This window comes from Callithrix jacchus, chromosome 7 (assembly GCF_049354715.1).
Source record: "Callithrix jacchus isolate 240 chromosome 7, calJac240_pri, whole genome shotgun sequence".
Taxonomy (NCBI): domain Eukaryota; kingdom Metazoa; phylum Chordata; class Mammalia; order Primates; family Cebidae; genus Callithrix; species Callithrix jacchus.
The window spans coordinates 129,980,005-129,996,514 of record NC_133508.1 but is presented as its reverse complement, the minus strand read 5'-3'; the positions used below and the strand labels follow the sequence as shown (position 1 = coordinate 129,996,514).

The following is a 16,510-nucleotide window of genomic DNA, read 5'->3' as shown; positions in this document are numbered from 1 at the left end:
ACAAGTAGAGAGCATATAATTCCTTTTTGAATAAAAATAATTGGAAAGATATTATGGAACAATCAACTGGAATACATAGCATTGGTTATATCAGGTGTAGTTAATTTGTTAGCACTTGCTGTTGAAGAGCTGTTGTTCTAAAGTCAGGAAATAATCCCTGAGTGGGTTTATTTTAGTCAGATTTAGAAGTCTTAGCCAAACCAAAAGACAGATCAAAGAACTTTTGGTCAAGTTCTTCAACAGAATTTCTCCTTAATGATAACGCATTTTTCAAATGTTAAAATTTCAATTTTTGCTATATTTTTCCTAAGATGAAGTATCATTCTAAAATAGTTTACAAATTCATGATAAATTTTAATACATTTTTCAGAACAGAAGAATCTGTTATCTCCAAAGGATTGGTAAGATGTTTGTTCCCATTATAACTTAAATACATAGTTAGGTCAACAAATAACAGCTATTGACATCACTGTATGTGTGTCTGCATGTATTTTAATCTGTAGGAGCTGCTGGAAAATAGTTTATTGAGAATAGAAGACAACAGTCTACTTTACCAGTACTTAGAAATCAAGAGTTTTCTTACTGTACCTCAGGTAAATAAAATATGTATTCTAATATTGAAAATAGCCCTTTGCCTGTTCTGAACTTAAAATAAGGTCTTTTTTGATTCCTTTCCCACTCTCTTCTCTGCAACCTTTGAAAACTCTGGTGTAATGCTGTCCAGTAGAACTTTGACAGTATGAAAGCCACTAGCCAAACTGAACACTTGAAATGTGGCTAATGTGACTAAGGAACTAAGTTTTACATTTAACTTTTAATTTATTTAAACATAAGTAGCTATTAGAGGCCCCCATTATTGATAACACAGCATCCAGTAGAAAAGCATAACTTTCTTTTAATACTTTATTTCTGTAGGGAATGAAGTTCCTTTATGTTTCTCATAACTCAAGTTCTCAGGACTCCATCTAAGGCATTCACTGACTCGTTACCAGAAAGACTAATATACATTTTGTTTTCCCCTTCTATGGTTTATTTTGCCTAGTACTCTTTGTTAGTTATGATACGCAAGGAAATCCTTAGATTTCAATGTGAGAACTGGTTTTCCTAATATTTAAATAGAAAAACATGGTTTTTGTTAATATATTGTTTGATTGTTTTTAATTAATAAATGTTCCTGCACATTTAATTTCATTTTCTTGCTACTATAGATGTAATTGAAAATTACCATTCGCTTTCAAAAGTACACTTTGTGACACTCCTATTCACTATCATTTAAAAAATCAGTTGTAGTTAACTTTCTGGAATGGAAGGCTTAGGGAAAAATTAATTTACTTCACTTTTAAATCTCCTACCCTCACTTCTCTGAATTTTTAGTATCCTATTGATATGTCATAGTTGTTTATTTGCAGTCAGTATAATCTGTTTACATCTGAATTTTATATTTTTTTATTTCCAGGGTTTAGTGAAAGTAATGACACTTTGCCCGATTGAGACACTGGTATGTAAATGTTTGGTGACTAACGAGTAATGAGTTACAGTGAGAAAATTTGACAAATAATTTAATCTTCTTTTAAAAAATTTTTATTTGTGAATTTTTTTCCCTTTTATTTATTTATTAATTATACTTTAAGTTTTGGGGTACATGTGCAGAACAATGCAGGTTACATAGGTACACACATGCCTTGGTGGTTTGCTGCATCCATCACCCTGTCATCTGCATTAGGTTATTTTTCCTAATGTTATCCCTCCCCAAACCCCTCATCCTCTGCTGTCTCTCTCCTAGGCCACCCAACCCCATGACAGGCCCCAGTGTGTGATGTTCCCCTCCCTGTGTCCATGTAATCTCATTGTTCAACACCCACTTGTGCGTGAGAACATGTGGTGTTTGGTTTTCTGTTCCTCTGTCTGTCCACTGAGAATGGTTTCCAGCTTCATCCATGTCCCTGCAAAGGACATGAACTCATCCTTTTTTGTTTTTTTAATTCTACTTTAAGTTCTGAAGTACATGTGCAGATCTTGCAAGATTGTTGCATAGGTACACACATGCCATGGTGGTTTGCTGCCTTCATCCCCCTGTCACCTACATCAGGCATTTCTCCCAGTGTTATCCCTCCCCAGCCTCCCCACACCCCACTATCCTTTCCCTAGTTCCACACCCCGCAACAGACCCTAGTGTGTGATTTTGCCCTCCCTGTGCCCATGTGTTCTCATTGTTCAACACCCACCTATGAGTGAGAACATGTGGTGCTTGGTTTTCTGTTCTTGTGTCAGTTTGCTGAGAATGAGAATTCATCCTTTTTTATGGCTGCATACTATTCCACGTTGTATATGTGCTCCCACCAACAATGTAAAAGGGTTCCTATTTCTCCACATCCTCTCCAGCATCTGTTGTCTCCTGATTTTTTAATAATCGCCGTTCCAACTGGCATGAGATGGTATCTCAGTGTGGTTTTGATTTGCATTTCTCTAATGACCAGTGATGATGAGCTTTTTTTCATGTGTTTGTTGGCTGCATAAATGTCTTCTTTTGAAAAGTCTCTCTTCATATCCTTTGCCCACTTTTTGATGGGGTGGGTTGTTTTTTCTTGTAAATTTGTTTAAGTTCTTTGTAGATTCTGGATATTAGCCCTTTGTCAGATGGGTAGACTGCAAATTTTTTTCCCATTCTGTTGGTTGCCATTTTACTCTAATGATAGTTTCTTTTGCTGTGCAGAAGCTCTTTACTATACTTGGATCCCATTTGTCAAGTTTGGCTTTTGTTGTCAATGCTTTTGGTGTGTTAGTCATGAAGTACTTGCCCATGCCTATGTCCTGATGGTATTGTCTAAGTTTTCTTCTAGGGTTTTTATGGTATTAGGTCTTATGTTTAAATCTTTAATCCATCTGGAGTTAATTTTTGTATTAAGTGTTAAGAAGGGATCCAGTTTCAGCTTTCTGCTTATGGCTAGCCAGTTTTCCCAACACCATTTATTAAATAGGGAATCCTTTTCCCATGGCTTGTTTTGTCAGGTTTGTGAAAGATCAGATGGTTGTAGATATGTGGCATTACTTCTGAGGCCTCTGTTTTGTTCCATTGTTCCATATCTCTGTTTTGGTACCACTACCATGCTCTTTTGATGACCGTGGCCTTGTAGTATAGTTTGAAGTCAGGTAGCATGATGCCTCCAGCTTTGTTTTTTTTTGCTTAGGATTTCTTGGCTATGTGGGCTCTCTTTTGGTTCCATATGAAGTTTAAGGTGGTTTTTTTCCTCAATTCTGTGAAGAAAGTCAATGGTAGCTTGATGGGGATAGCACTGACTCTATAAATTACTTTGGGCACTAAGGCCATTTTCATGATATTGATTCTTCCTAACCATGAGCATGGAATGTTTTTTCATCTGTTTGTGTCCTCTGTTATTTCCTTGAGCAGTAATCTGTAGTTCTTCTCGAAGAGGTCCCTCACATCCCTTGTTAGTTGTATTCCTAGGTCTTTTATTCTCTTTGTAGCAATTGTGAATGGGAGTTCACTCATGATTTGGCTCTCTGTCTGTCTGTCATTGGTGTGTAGGAATGCTTGTGATTTTTTGCACATTGATTTTGTATCCTGAGACTTTGCTGAAGTTGCTTATCAGCTTAAGGAGACTTTCGGCTGAGACGATGGGGTCTTCTAAATATACAATCACGTTATCTGCAAATAGAGACAATTTGACTTCCTCCTTTCCTAATTGAATACCCTTTATCTCTTTTTCTTGCCAGATTGCCCTGGCCAGAACTTCCAATACTGTGTTGAATAGGAGTGGTGAGAGAGGGCATCCTTGTATTGTGCCAGTAATTTGTAAAATTTTTATATATTTAGGAGGCACAAGTATGGATTTTTTACATGCATAAAATGGATAGTGATGAAATCTGGGCATTCTTTATTCATTTTACATAATGATATTGTTTGTTCCATTTTAGAGGAAAAAGAGTTTAGCTATGCTTCAGCTATATATTAGCAAGTTGGATTCACAAGGCAAATATACATTATTTAGGTATGTATCAAGCATGGTTAATTGCTAAGTGTGTAGGAGATTAAAAATCAAGTTCATGCTATATAATTGTTCTAGGGTGTAGTATGTTGGTATGTTTTACATGTAATTCAACTCTGATTGGAAGCCATATTATACATTCTTAGTGATGGCTAGAAAAAGGGTTAATCAGATATTTCAGATATATACATGTATATGTTTATATTTTATATGAATAATAGTATATATTTCAGTTTAATTGGAATACTCTAAATTTGAAATAGACTTAACAATAATTAAACTAAGATTGATAATGATAATGCTCCTAGTAGAACTTCACATATGTCACTAATCTCCATTACTCATAGTTGAAATTGATGGCTCTGGAATTACAACTGTGATAGGCTATGCACCGTGTTAATAATAGCGCTTACTAATAGTGCTCTTTGAGGTTGAAAAGATTCTAGCAATTCTCTAAGTTAAAAATTGGTAAACTTTCTAAGTTTCTATGAAGAGCCAAATAGTAAATATAGGGTTTATGGGCTATACAGTCTTTGTTGCAGCTGCTCAACTTTGTCTTTCTATTGGGGATGGGTGTGTGCCAATAAGACTTTATTGATAAAATTGGGCAGCAGGCTGGATTTGCTAAAACGTCTCATTTGGGATTGGCCAATATTAGCACTCTTCTTTTTTGGTGGGGTGCAGCAGTGTGATCATGGCTCACTGCAGCCTTGACCCTTGACCTCCCAGGTTCAGTTGATCCTCCCACCTCAGCTTCCCAAGTGCATGCCATCATGCCCAGCTACTTTTTTTGTGGAGAAGGGGTTGTGTCATGTTGCCCAGGCTGGTCTCACACTCCTGGGCTCAAACGATTCACGCATCTCAGCCTCCCAAAGTGTTGAGATGACATGCATGAGCCACCATGCCCAGCCAACACTCTTGATCCTATCTTTTCTTCTTTTCTATTGCTAGTAAGAGCAAGTTTATGAAATCTCCATTCTTAGGTATTATAACAGCTTTCCTATTCTGTTCTGTCAGTATCTACCAATAAATCCCCTTTTTTTCTTAAGCTAGTCATATTTAGTTTTTTGAAATTGAGCTACTCTAGCACTAGACTACTTCACAGGAAATAATTTGGGGATTTTTAAGACTATTATATTAGTGCTCTTTCTTGCCATGTTTAATTATTATAACTATGTGCATAAAAATATTCAAATTTGGTTTGATAGACATGGCTTCTTGGAAGATCCAGTTATAAATAAGAATTTACCAGGTAGTGAGAGTAGAAACTATTACAGGTATTTGAATTTGTAAGACTTTTATCACCATTTAATTCTAATGCTGTCCAGGATAATTTCACATCTATTGTAAATTTACTTTCAAGGTGCTTATTGAATACAAGTCGTCACTCAGGTGTGGAGGCTTTTATTATTCAAAACATCAAAAATCAAATTGACATGTCATTAAAGGTAAGAACATAGCCAAAGTGTCAATTATTATTTTATTTCATAGTGTATATTTTATTCATGTAGAATACGTTAATGTGAGTTTTTGCTCTATCTCTAGTATTATTATTACTTTAATACTAATAAGACTTTTTTTTCCCTATTTCTACTGTGTTTTAAAAATTCTGAATTTGGAAATTTTGTTAACTATAAGTTTAAATTGTATTCTTTGATCTTTCTTTTTTTTGAGACGAAGTTTTATTCCTGTTACCCAGGTTGGAGTGCAGTGTCACAATCTTGGCTGACTGTAGCCTCCACCTCCTGGGCTCAAGCTATCCTCCCACCTCAGCCTCCCAAGTAGCTGGGACTACAAGCACCCACCACTGCGTCCAGCTACATTTTGTTTTTGTAGAGATGGGGTTTCACCATGTTGCCTGGCTTGTCACGAACTCCTGATCTCAAGTGATCTATCCACCTTGGCCTCCCAAAATGCTGGGATTATAGGTGAGAGTCACCACACTGGGCCTCTTTGAGCTGATATTATAGTTTCTTTTTGTTTTGTTATATGCTGCTGAAAAATGAATGAAAACTTAAGTCTCTTCTGTTTGTGAGTGCTCAGTAATTCTAAATGGAAAACAGTGCACCAGTGTTCTCAAACGGGTAGGGTTTGTTCCTGGTATCTAGAAAGTGAATGAAAGTATGGAAATTAGAGTTTAAAAACGTGGCCGGGCATGGTGGTTCTCACCTATAATCCCAATACTTTGAGAGGCTGAGGCAGGCGGATCACGAGGTCAGGAGTTTGAGACCAGCCTGGCCTACATGTCAAAACCTGTCTCTATTAAAAATACAAAAATAGTTGGGCGTGGTGGCGGGTGCCTTGCCTGTAATCCCAGCTGTTGAGGCAGAAGAATCTCTTGAACCCAGGAGGCAGAGGTTGCAGTGAGTCAAGATCGCGCCATTGCACTCCAGCCTGGGCGACAAGAGCAAAACTCCATCTCAAAAAAGAATATATATATATATTTAAATGTGTAATTGTTTAATTTTGTAGTGTCATGGTATTAGAAAAGCACATGAATTATCAAGCTGTTATTTAAAGCCTTTCTCAATTTTTCATTTGCTTTTCAGAGAACACATAACAAAAAATGGTTTACAGGACCACAGTTGATTTCCCTTCTTGATCTGGTACTCTTTCTCCCAGAGGGTGCAGAAACAGATTTACTGCAAAACTCAGATAGGTGAGGTGACCATTACTAAAATCCATGTAGTCAATTCAGAATAAAATGTGAAACATCTGCTTAGGGAACCTAAAGTAATAAAATGTTTTTTCCTGTGATTTTTTGATCCATGGCTAATTCATTATATTACATAAAGATTTTTTTAATTTAAGTGATTTGTTAATATGTAGAAACAAAATTAAAAGCTCCTCTTTCTAGATGAATGACCAACACTATCATTTGATAGTTTTTATGTACCCAGCATTCCATAGAAATCTGCAAAAACAGCATTTGTGCTTAAAACTAAAAATCTGTGTATATAATTTATGTGTTTAGGTTTTGTTGTTTTATTGTTTTCCAGGTCATTTTAAAAATATAGAACATATAATTTCAGTTTCAGTATATTGGAATGGATATTGAGAAATGGTTATAATCATGTAAAAAGGAATCTTAAAATTCAGAAAGCAAGAGGTGATACCATGCTCTCAAATATGAACAATAACAAGGGTTTCTTTAAACAAGGATAATAATTTTCACAATTGTATGCTGTGAACTTAAATAGAAAACAAGAGTGATAAGTTATTACTATATAAAAAGATATATTAATGGAAATAGTTTCTTTTTTTTTTTTTTTTTTTTGAGACGGAGTTTTGCTCTTGTTACCCAGGCTGGAGTGCAATGGCATAATCTCGGCTCACCGCAACCTCTGCCTCCTGGGTTCAAGCAATTCTCCTGCCTCAGCCTTCCAAGTAGCTGGGACTACAGGTGTGCGCCACCAGGCCCAGCTAATTTTTGTATTTTTAGTAGAGACGGGGTTTCACCATGTTGACCAGGATGGTCTTGATCTCTTGACCTCGTGATCCACCCGCTTCAGCCTCCCAAAGTGCTGGGATTATAGGCGTGAGCCACCTGGAAATAGTTTCTAATGGCAACTAATTATAAAAATATGCCCAAAGTTTTAGCTTATTAATTGAGATTGCTGTTGACTATGTAAAACCATACTGTAAAGTAACATATATTTTTAATTAACAGGATTATGGCTTCATTAAATTTATTGAGGTATTTGGTTATCAAAGATAATGAAAATGACAATCAAGTAAGTGAAGTATTTGAAAAGAAACTGTGAGTATATTCAAAAGGCATAAAGAATGTTCCAGATATTCTTGATCAGTACCTAAAGCCAATATTTAATCTTACCTAGCTATAAAGGCTGGGAAGAGTTGCCAACAATTATTCTGAAACCTGAAGTTAATTCCCAGGTACATTTACCACCCCACATCCAGCTTTCCTTTCCCTTTCCATTTCCTATTGTACCTCTGCTTCCTTGCCAAAACCACTTAGTACTGTTGGGTAGGTAAGTCACAGGTTCTAGGTCAACTAACCTTGTGGAGCTCACCGTACATATGAGTGTCTTGTTCAGTTTCCTCCACCTGTAGCTCATGAGCTATATAAAATCATCTGATATTTTAATATTGCCTCATCAGACATGACAAATTGAAACATTTTCAGTACTAAAACAATTTGTTAATAGCACCTTTTAAATAATGTTTAGAAAGTTAGATATTTTTAGAAATAACATTATTAGAAGTATTTTATAAATAGAAAACTAGAGATTTGTCATACAGTAAAGTTATATTTGCTTTTTATCTTCTTTTTCAACCCTTTTCTGATAATTGCATTCCCTATATATATCACCTCTATTAGCTAGAACTACCTGAATCATGTTGTTAATTGGGTTTTTTTTTTAAGACGGTAGTAAAAGTGATTGATTTTTATATAAAGATGCCAAAGAAATTTTTTTAATTAGGTAAATCATGATTTGGGATGAAAGTTTATGGGAAAAGTAGCAGTTTCTTTTCTTCCTGACAGATCCATAGTAGATTCAGTGATTTAACCCCCCTGTTCATCCCTCTTCAGCTGAAAATAATTAATTTGACATCATTGACTAGTGCTTACTCTATATCAGGTACTATTTTTTTTAACACATTCTTGTGAAAATTTTCAAATGTACAGCAAAGTTGAAAGAATTTTATAGTGATCATAGTTTACCTACCACCTAGAGTCTATGATTCTGCCGTACTTACTTCATCATGTATCTGCTACTCCGCCCTCTGTCCATCACTTTTTCCAGTCTTTTTTTTTAAATGTATTTCAAAGTAAACTGTAGACATCAGCATACTTTCTCCTAAATATTTCAGCATGTATTTCATTTAATTGATTAAATATTTGTCTGTAGTTTTTCTGAGGTAAACTTTACATAATGAAATGTTGAGATTTTAAGTGTGTATTCACTGAATTTTGACTAATTCATAGATCTATATTATCTAAACCCATAGGAATATAGAACATTTCCATCATCACAAGTCATTCCTCGTGCCCCTTCCCAGTTAATTCTGACCTCATTGCTCCACTCACCCCTGCTAGGGACAACCACTGTTCTGCCCAAGTGCTGTATATCAGAGAGAATCTCGTTCTCTTGCCCAGGCTGGATTAAAGTGGTATGGTCATGGCTTACTGCAGACTTGACCTCCTGGGCTCAAGAGATCCTCCTACTTCACACTCCTAAAGTGCTGGGGTAACTTCCAGGCACGAGCCACCATGGCCAGCCAAGAAAAGGACTCCTTATTTTTCACTTTTCTTAGATAATGTAAGTGAAAAAAAGATCATTAACTTGCACAAGGGCAAACATCTAGAAAGTGGTAGAAATAGCTATGACCCCGCAGTGGCCAGAAGTTTCTAAATCACAAACTAAATCCCGATTCCTGAAGGATGTTGTGATAAAAATAAAAAAGCTGTAATATAAAATTCAGCAGTTGAGGCCCTGAGACTTCAGGAAGGTAGCCTTAGGATAGGGTATGAGTTTTTACTTTTTTAGAAATCAAGAAAGGCTATACCTACTTGAGAGATTATCTGACTTGCCTGACAAAAAGAAAAGGAATCTTGTTGATTGGGATTGATAGATATGTTAGTTATGGAGCATAGAGTAATACAAATGCAGCAGATTGGTCTCTGCCTAGAGAGGGAAGACTTAAGAGCAGTTTAGCATTGTGTAGTGTCCGCTATACTATCCACAGATAATTTTTCACTTTTGTTTGGCATGTACATTTTATGGTGAAAAAAAGGATACAACCAATCCATAGGACTTTTTTTTTTTTTTTTTCCCCAAAGAAACAGTTTCTCACTGTATCACCCAAGCTGGAGTGCAGTGACACAGTCATAGCTCACTGCAGCCTCAAACTCCCCAGTTCAAATAATCCTACCATGTCAGCCTCCCAAAGGGCTGCGATTACAGGCATTTTTTTTTTTTTTTTTTTTTTGAGACAGAGTCTCACTCTGTCTGGAGTGCAATGGCACGATCTCAGGTCACTGCAGTGTTCACTTCCTGGCTTCAAGCAATTCTCCTACCTCAGCCTCCTGAGTAGCTAGGACTACAGGCAGGCACTACCACACCAGCTAATTTTTATATTTTTAGTAGAGATGGGTTTTCATCATATTGCCCAGCTGGTCTTAAACTTCTGACATCAAGTGATCCTCCCGCCTCAGCCTCCCAAAGTGCTGGGATTACAGATGTTAGCTACTGTGCCCAGCCGACAGGCATTTCTTATATAATGATTTTTAACAATTTTTCTAAGGGGTCAAATATTCCAAATTATTGCTTTATAAGTTACCATAAGAATTATACCAGGGAAATTAGCAAAAACTCAGTCCAAGCTGGCAACCTGACCTCTTTTAGATGCTTGAGAGCCTGTCCATCTTGGAAACATTTCTTGTAAGTGCAATGACAATAGGTCTTGTGTATAACTGAGAGGCTAATATGACCACTGTGGTTAATCAAAAATGAATTATAGTTTGAGTTTTTGGAAGTTTTGGTTAAAGAAAAAACAAAATGATGCTCTGGTGATGCTGAAATATGGGACATTTTATTCAAAAGGACTCCTACCACTACCTATTTTTGAGCACTTAAGTGTGCTAAGAAGGTAATTAGTCAGATGAAAAGCTGAAACACAGTCAGAAATGTGAACAGGAAGATTAAATAAGAACAGAATCATATTCAAATACAAAGACAACAAAGTGATTCATGATCGAATAATCCATTGCTTTTTTTTGCTACTTTGGGTTAATCAACTGATGTATTCTTTCATAAGCCATCCTTCCTCACCCTACAGGTGTGTGGTTTTGACTTGCTTTTCTCTAATGGTCAGTGATGATGAGCTTTTTTGCATATGTTTATTGGCCACATAAATGTCTTCTTTTGAGAAGTGTCTGTTCATATCCTTTGCCCATTTTTTGATGGGATTTTTTTACTGTAAATTTATTTGTAGATTCTGGATATTAGCCCTTTGTCTGATGGATAGATTACAAAAATTTTCTCCCATTCTGTAGGTTGCCTGTTCACTCTGATGATAATTTCTTTTACTGCACAGAAGCTCTTTAGTTTAATTAGATCCCATTTGTCGATTTTGGCTTTTGTTGTCATTGCTTTTGGTGTTTTCGTCTTTGCACATGCCTGTGTGCTGAATGGTATTGACTAGGTTTTCTTTTAGAGTTTTTATGGTTTTACATTTAAGTCTTTAATCCATTGGAGATAATTTTTGTATGAGGTGTAAGGAAGGGGTCCAGTTTCAGTTTTCTGCATATGGCTAGCCAGTTTTCCCAACACCATTTATTAAATAGGAATCCTTTCCTCATGGCTTGTTTTTGTCAGATTTGTGAAAGATCAGATGGTTGTAGATGTGTGGAGTTATTTCTGAGGCCTTTGTTCTGTTCCATTGGTCTGTATCTGTTTTGGTGCTAGTACCATGCCATTTTGGTGACTGTAGCCTTGTAGTATAGTTTGAAGTCAGGTAGCATAATGCCTCCAGCTTTGTTCTTTTTAGCTTAGGATTTTGTGGCTATATGGGCTCTTTTTTGGTTTTATATGAAACTTAAAGTAGTTTTTTCTAATTCTGTGAAGAAAGTAAATGGTAGCTTGATAGGGATAGCATTGAATCTATAAATTACTTTGGGCACTATAGCCATTTTCACAATATTGATTATTCTTATCTATGATCATGAAATGTTTTTCCATTTGTTTGTATCCTCTCTTATTTCCTTGAGCAGTGGTTTGTAGTTCTTGTTGAAGAGGTCCTTCACATCTCTTGTAAGTTGTATTCCTAGGTCTTTTATTCTCTTTGTAGCAATTGTGAATGGGAGTTCACTCATGATTTGTCTGTTTGTCTGTTATTGGTGTATAGGAATGCTTGTGATTTTTGGATTTTTGCCCATTGATTTTGTATCCTGAGACTTTTCTGAAGTTGCTTATCAGCTTAAGGAGATTTTGGACTGAGTTGATGGGTTTTCTAAATATACAATCATGTCTTCTGCAAATAGAGACAATATGAATTCCTCTCTTCCTATTTGAATACCCTTTATTTCTTTTTCTTGCCTGATTGCCCTGGCCAGAACTTCCAATACTATGTTGAATAGGAGCAGTGAGGGAGGGCATCCTTGTCTTGTGCTGGTTTTCAAAGGGAATGCTTCATTTTTGCCTATTCAGTGTGATATTGGCTGTAGGTTTGTCATAAACAGCTCTTATTATTTTGAGATACGTTCCATGTTCCATTAACAACTAGTTTATTGAGAGTTTTTAACATGAAGGACTGCTGAATTTTGTCAAAGGCCTCTTCTGCATCTGTTGAGATAATTATGTGGTTTTTGTCATTGGTTCTGTTTATGTGGTGGATTATGTTTATTGATTTCCATATGTTTAACCAGCCTTGCATCCCAGGGGTGAAGCCAACTTGATCATGGTGGATAAGCTTTTGGGTGTGCTGCTGGATTCAGTTTGCCAGTATTTTATTGAGGATTTTCACATTGATGTTCATTAGGGATATTGGACTGAGATTTTCTTTTTTAGTTGTGTCTCTGCCAGGTTTTGGTATCAGGATGATGCTGGCCTCATAAAATGAGTTGGTGGGAGTCCCTCTTTTCTATTATTTGGAATTGTTTCACAAGGAATGGTACTAGCTCCTCTTTGTACCTCTGGTAGAATTCGGCTGTGAATCCATCTGGTCCTGGGCTTTTTTGGTTGATAGGCTATTAATTACTGCCTCAATTTCAGAACTTGCTATTAGTCACAGGAATTTGACTTCTTCTTGGTTTAGTCTTGGGAGGGTGTATGTGTCCAGGAATTTACCCATTTCTTCTAGATTTTCTAGTTTATCTGCGTAGAGCTGTTTATAGTATTCTCTGATTGTAGTTTGTGTTTCTGTGGGATCAGTGGTGATATCCCCATTATCAGTTTTTATTGTGTCTATTTGATTCTTCTGCTTTCTTCTTTATTAGTCTGGCTAACAGTCTATTCTGTTAATCTTTTCAAAAAACCAGCTCCTGGATTCATTGATTTATTTTTTTGAAGGGTTTTTTTTGTGTCTCTATCTCCTTGAGTTCTGCTCTGATCTTAGTTATTTCTTGTCTTCTGCTAGCTTTTGAATTTGTTTGCACTTGCTTCTCTAGTTCTTTTGTTACATTAGGGTGTCAATTTTAGATCTTTCCTGCTTTCTCCTGTGGGCATTTTAGGGCTATACATTTTTCTTTAGCTCCAGAATCCTGGAGATTCTGATACATTGTGTCTTTGTTCTTATTGATTTCAAATTATTTATTTATTTTAGCCTTCATTTTGTTATTTAGCCGGGGAGCAGGTTGTTCAGTTTCCGTGTAGTTGTGCAGTGTTGAGTGAGTCTCTTAATCTTGAGTTCTAATTTGATTGCACTGTGGTCTGAGAGACTGTTAGGATTTCTGTTCTTTTGCATTTGCTGAGGAGTGTTAACTTCCAATTATATGGTCAATTTTAGAATAAGTGAAATGTGGCACTGAGAAGAATGTATATTCTGTTGATTTGGGGTAGAGTGTTCTGTAGATGTCTCATGTCTACTTGGTCCTGAGCTGAGTTCAAGTCCCAAATATCCTTGTTAATTTTCTGCCTTGTTTATCTAATATTGATAGTGGGATGTTAAAGTCTCCTACTATTATTGTATAGGAGTCTATGTCTCTTTGTAGGTCTCTGAGAACTTGGTTTATGAATCTGGGTGCTCCAGTGTTGGGTGCATACATATTTAGGAGAGTTAGCTCTTCTCGTTGCACGGACCCCTTCACCATTATGTAATGCCGTTTTTTGTCTCTTTTGATCTTTATTGGTTTAAAGTCTGTTTTATCTGAGACTAGGATTGCAACCACTGCTTTTTAATTTTCTTATTATTTTTTTTTGCTTTCCATTTGCTTGGTAAATATTTCTCCATCCCTTTACTTTGAGCCTTTTAGTATCTTTGCATGTGAGATGGGTCTCCTGAATACAGCACACTGATGGATCTTGACTCTATCCAATTTGCCAGTCTGTGTCTTTTCATTGGGGTATTTAGTCCATTTATATTTAAGGTTAATATTGTTATGTGTGAATTTGATCTTGTCATGATGTTAGCTGCTTATTTTGCCTGTTAGTTGATGCAGTTTCTTCATAGTGTTGATGGTCTTTACAATTTGGTATGTTTTTGCTGTGGCTGATACCGGTTTTTCCTTCCCATATTTAGTCCTTCATTCAAGAGCTCTTGTAAGGCAGGCCTGGTGGTGACAAAATCTCTCAGTATTTGCTTGTCTGTAAAGGATTTTATTTCTCCTTTGCTTATGAAGCCTAGCTGGATATGAAATCCTGGGTTGAAAATTCTTTTCTTTAAGGATGTTGAATATTGGTCCCCACTCTCTTCTGGTTTGTAGGATTTCTGCAGAGATCTCCATTGTTAGTCTGATTGCCTTCCCTTTATGGGTAAACCGACCTTTCCCTCTGGCTGCCCTTAACAATTTTTCCTTCACTTCAACCTTGATTAATCTGATGATTATGTGTCTTGGGGTTGCTCTTCTTGAGGAGTATCTTTGTGGTGTTCTCTGTATTTCCTGAATTTGAATGTTGGCCTATCTCTCTAGATTGGGGGAGTTCTCCTGGATAATATGCCGCAGAGTGTTTTCCAACTTGGTTCCATTCTCCCTGTCACCTTCAGCTACACCAATCAAATATAGGTTTGGTCTTTTCACATAGTCCTGTATTTCTTGGAGGCTGCGTTGATTTCTTTTCATTGTTTTTTCTCTAATCTTCTCTTCATGCTTTATTTCAGTAAGTTGATCTTCCATCTCTGATATCCTTTCTTCTGCTTGATCAATTTGGCTATTGGTACTTATATACACTTCATGAAGTTCTCATGTTGTGTTTTTCAGATCCGTCACGTCATTTATGTTCTTCTCTACACTGGTTATTCTAGACAGCAATTTCTCTAACCTTTTTTCAAGGTTCTTAGCTTCCTTGTATTGGGTTAGAATGTGCTCCTTTAGCTCCAAGGAGTTTGCTATTACCCACCTCTGAAGCCTACTTCTGTCAGTTCATCAAACTCATTCTCCTCCCAGTTTTGTTTCCTTGCTGACAAGGAGTTGTGATCCTTTGGAGGAGAGGCATCCTGGTTTTTGGAATTCTCAGCCTTTTTTCACTGATTTCTCCCCATCTTCATGGATTTGTCTACCTTTGGTCTTTGATATTGGTGACTTTTGGATAGGATTTCTGAGTGGACGTCCTTTTTGTTGATGTTGATGCTATTCCTTTCTGTTTGTTAGTTTTCCTTCTAGCAGTCAGGCCCCTCTGCTGCAGGTCTGCTGAAGTTTGCTGGAGGTCCACTCCAGACCCTTTTTGCCTGGGTATCACCAGCGGAGGCTGCAGAACAGCAAAGATTGTTGCCTGCTTTTTCCTCTGGAAGCTTTGTCCCAGAGAGGGACCTGCCAGATGCCAGCTAGAGCTCTCCTGTGTGAGGTATCTGTCGACCCCTGCTGGGAGGTGTCTCCCCTTCAGGAGGCACAGGGGTCAAGGACCCACTTGAGGAGGCAGTCTGTTCCTTATCAGAGCTCAAATGCTGTGCTGGGAGAACCACTTCTCTCTTCAGAGCCGGCAGGCAGGAACATTTAAGTCTGCTTAAGCTGCGCCCACAGCCGCCTCTTCCCCCACGTGCTCTATCCCAGTGAGATGTGAGTTTTACCTATAAGGCCCTGACTGGGGCTGCTGTCTTTCTTTCAGAGATTCCCTGCCCAGAGAGGAGTTAAGTTGTTTTTTTAAATTTCCCTTTCTGTTTAAGATTTAGGGGGTATATGTGCAGGTATGTTACAAGGGCATACTGCATGTTGTTTCTTTCTCTAAGATAAAACATATCCATGAAATATTTGCAGAGCTGGATGACTTCTATACAAATTCTGAGAAAGGGGAAACCTGGGTCTTGTTCATGTCTTTCTTTTTCTTTCTTCATTACTATGATTGACTGTGTTCTTTGCAGGGTTCCTGTCTGTTCTGGCAGTAAATTTCATTGTAGTGTAGAACTGCCTAGTCTTCCTTTTGTGAGATATGCTGCAGTGAATTTTGAAATGTGTAGTTTTAAGCCTTAGAACAGGAAAGATTTCAGAACTGTTAACATCAGTGTGTCCTTGGGTATGAAATTAAAAGCACGTATTTTTGAACATTTCAAATTTTTAATTATTAGAACTATATTTAAAATCTTAATTTCCTTTTTCTAGACATTGAGAAAGTCTAAGAAATCTTAAAATGTGATTTTCTTTTTAGTATTTACTTCTTTAAAAAAGATCTAACATTAATGAGAGAGAGAGAAAAAATATTCTCACAGTTTCTTCACTCCTACGTGCTTCTAAAAATATTACAGTTTATCATATGAAAAATTTCTGGAATTATGCAGAACAGAATAGTAAAAATTTCTTTAGCCTAGTTTTGGCATGTGTTTTTATTACCTGAAGTTTTATGATTATGGGCTATTGCCATTGAAAACAGCTAAGGTTTTAATATTTA

General features: G+C 36.8%; 1 protein-coding gene across 4 annotated transcripts in view; it reads left to right on the top strand.

Annotated features, from left to right (window-relative positions):
- The window catches only part of GLMN (glomulin, FKBP associated protein), a 72,325-nt gene that overhangs the window by 32,300 nt on the left and 23,515 nt on the right, over window positions 1-16,510 (top strand). For all 4 annotated transcript variants that reach the window (XM_002751081.6, XM_078332432.1, XM_009001696.5 and 1 more), the window contains 7 exons: window positions 371-401; window positions 504-593; window positions 1,457-1,498; window positions 3,937-4,010; window positions 5,371-5,455; window positions 6,557-6,666; window positions 7,678-7,741. In XM_002751081.6, coding sequence (XP_002751127.1) covers window positions 371-401; window positions 504-593; window positions 1,457-1,498; window positions 3,937-4,010; window positions 5,371-5,455; window positions 6,557-6,666; window positions 7,678-7,741 — 496 coding nt within the window. The remainder of the gene's footprint in view (window positions 1-370; window positions 402-503; window positions 594-1,456; window positions 1,499-3,936; window positions 4,011-5,370; window positions 5,456-6,556; window positions 6,667-7,677; window positions 7,742-16,510) is intronic.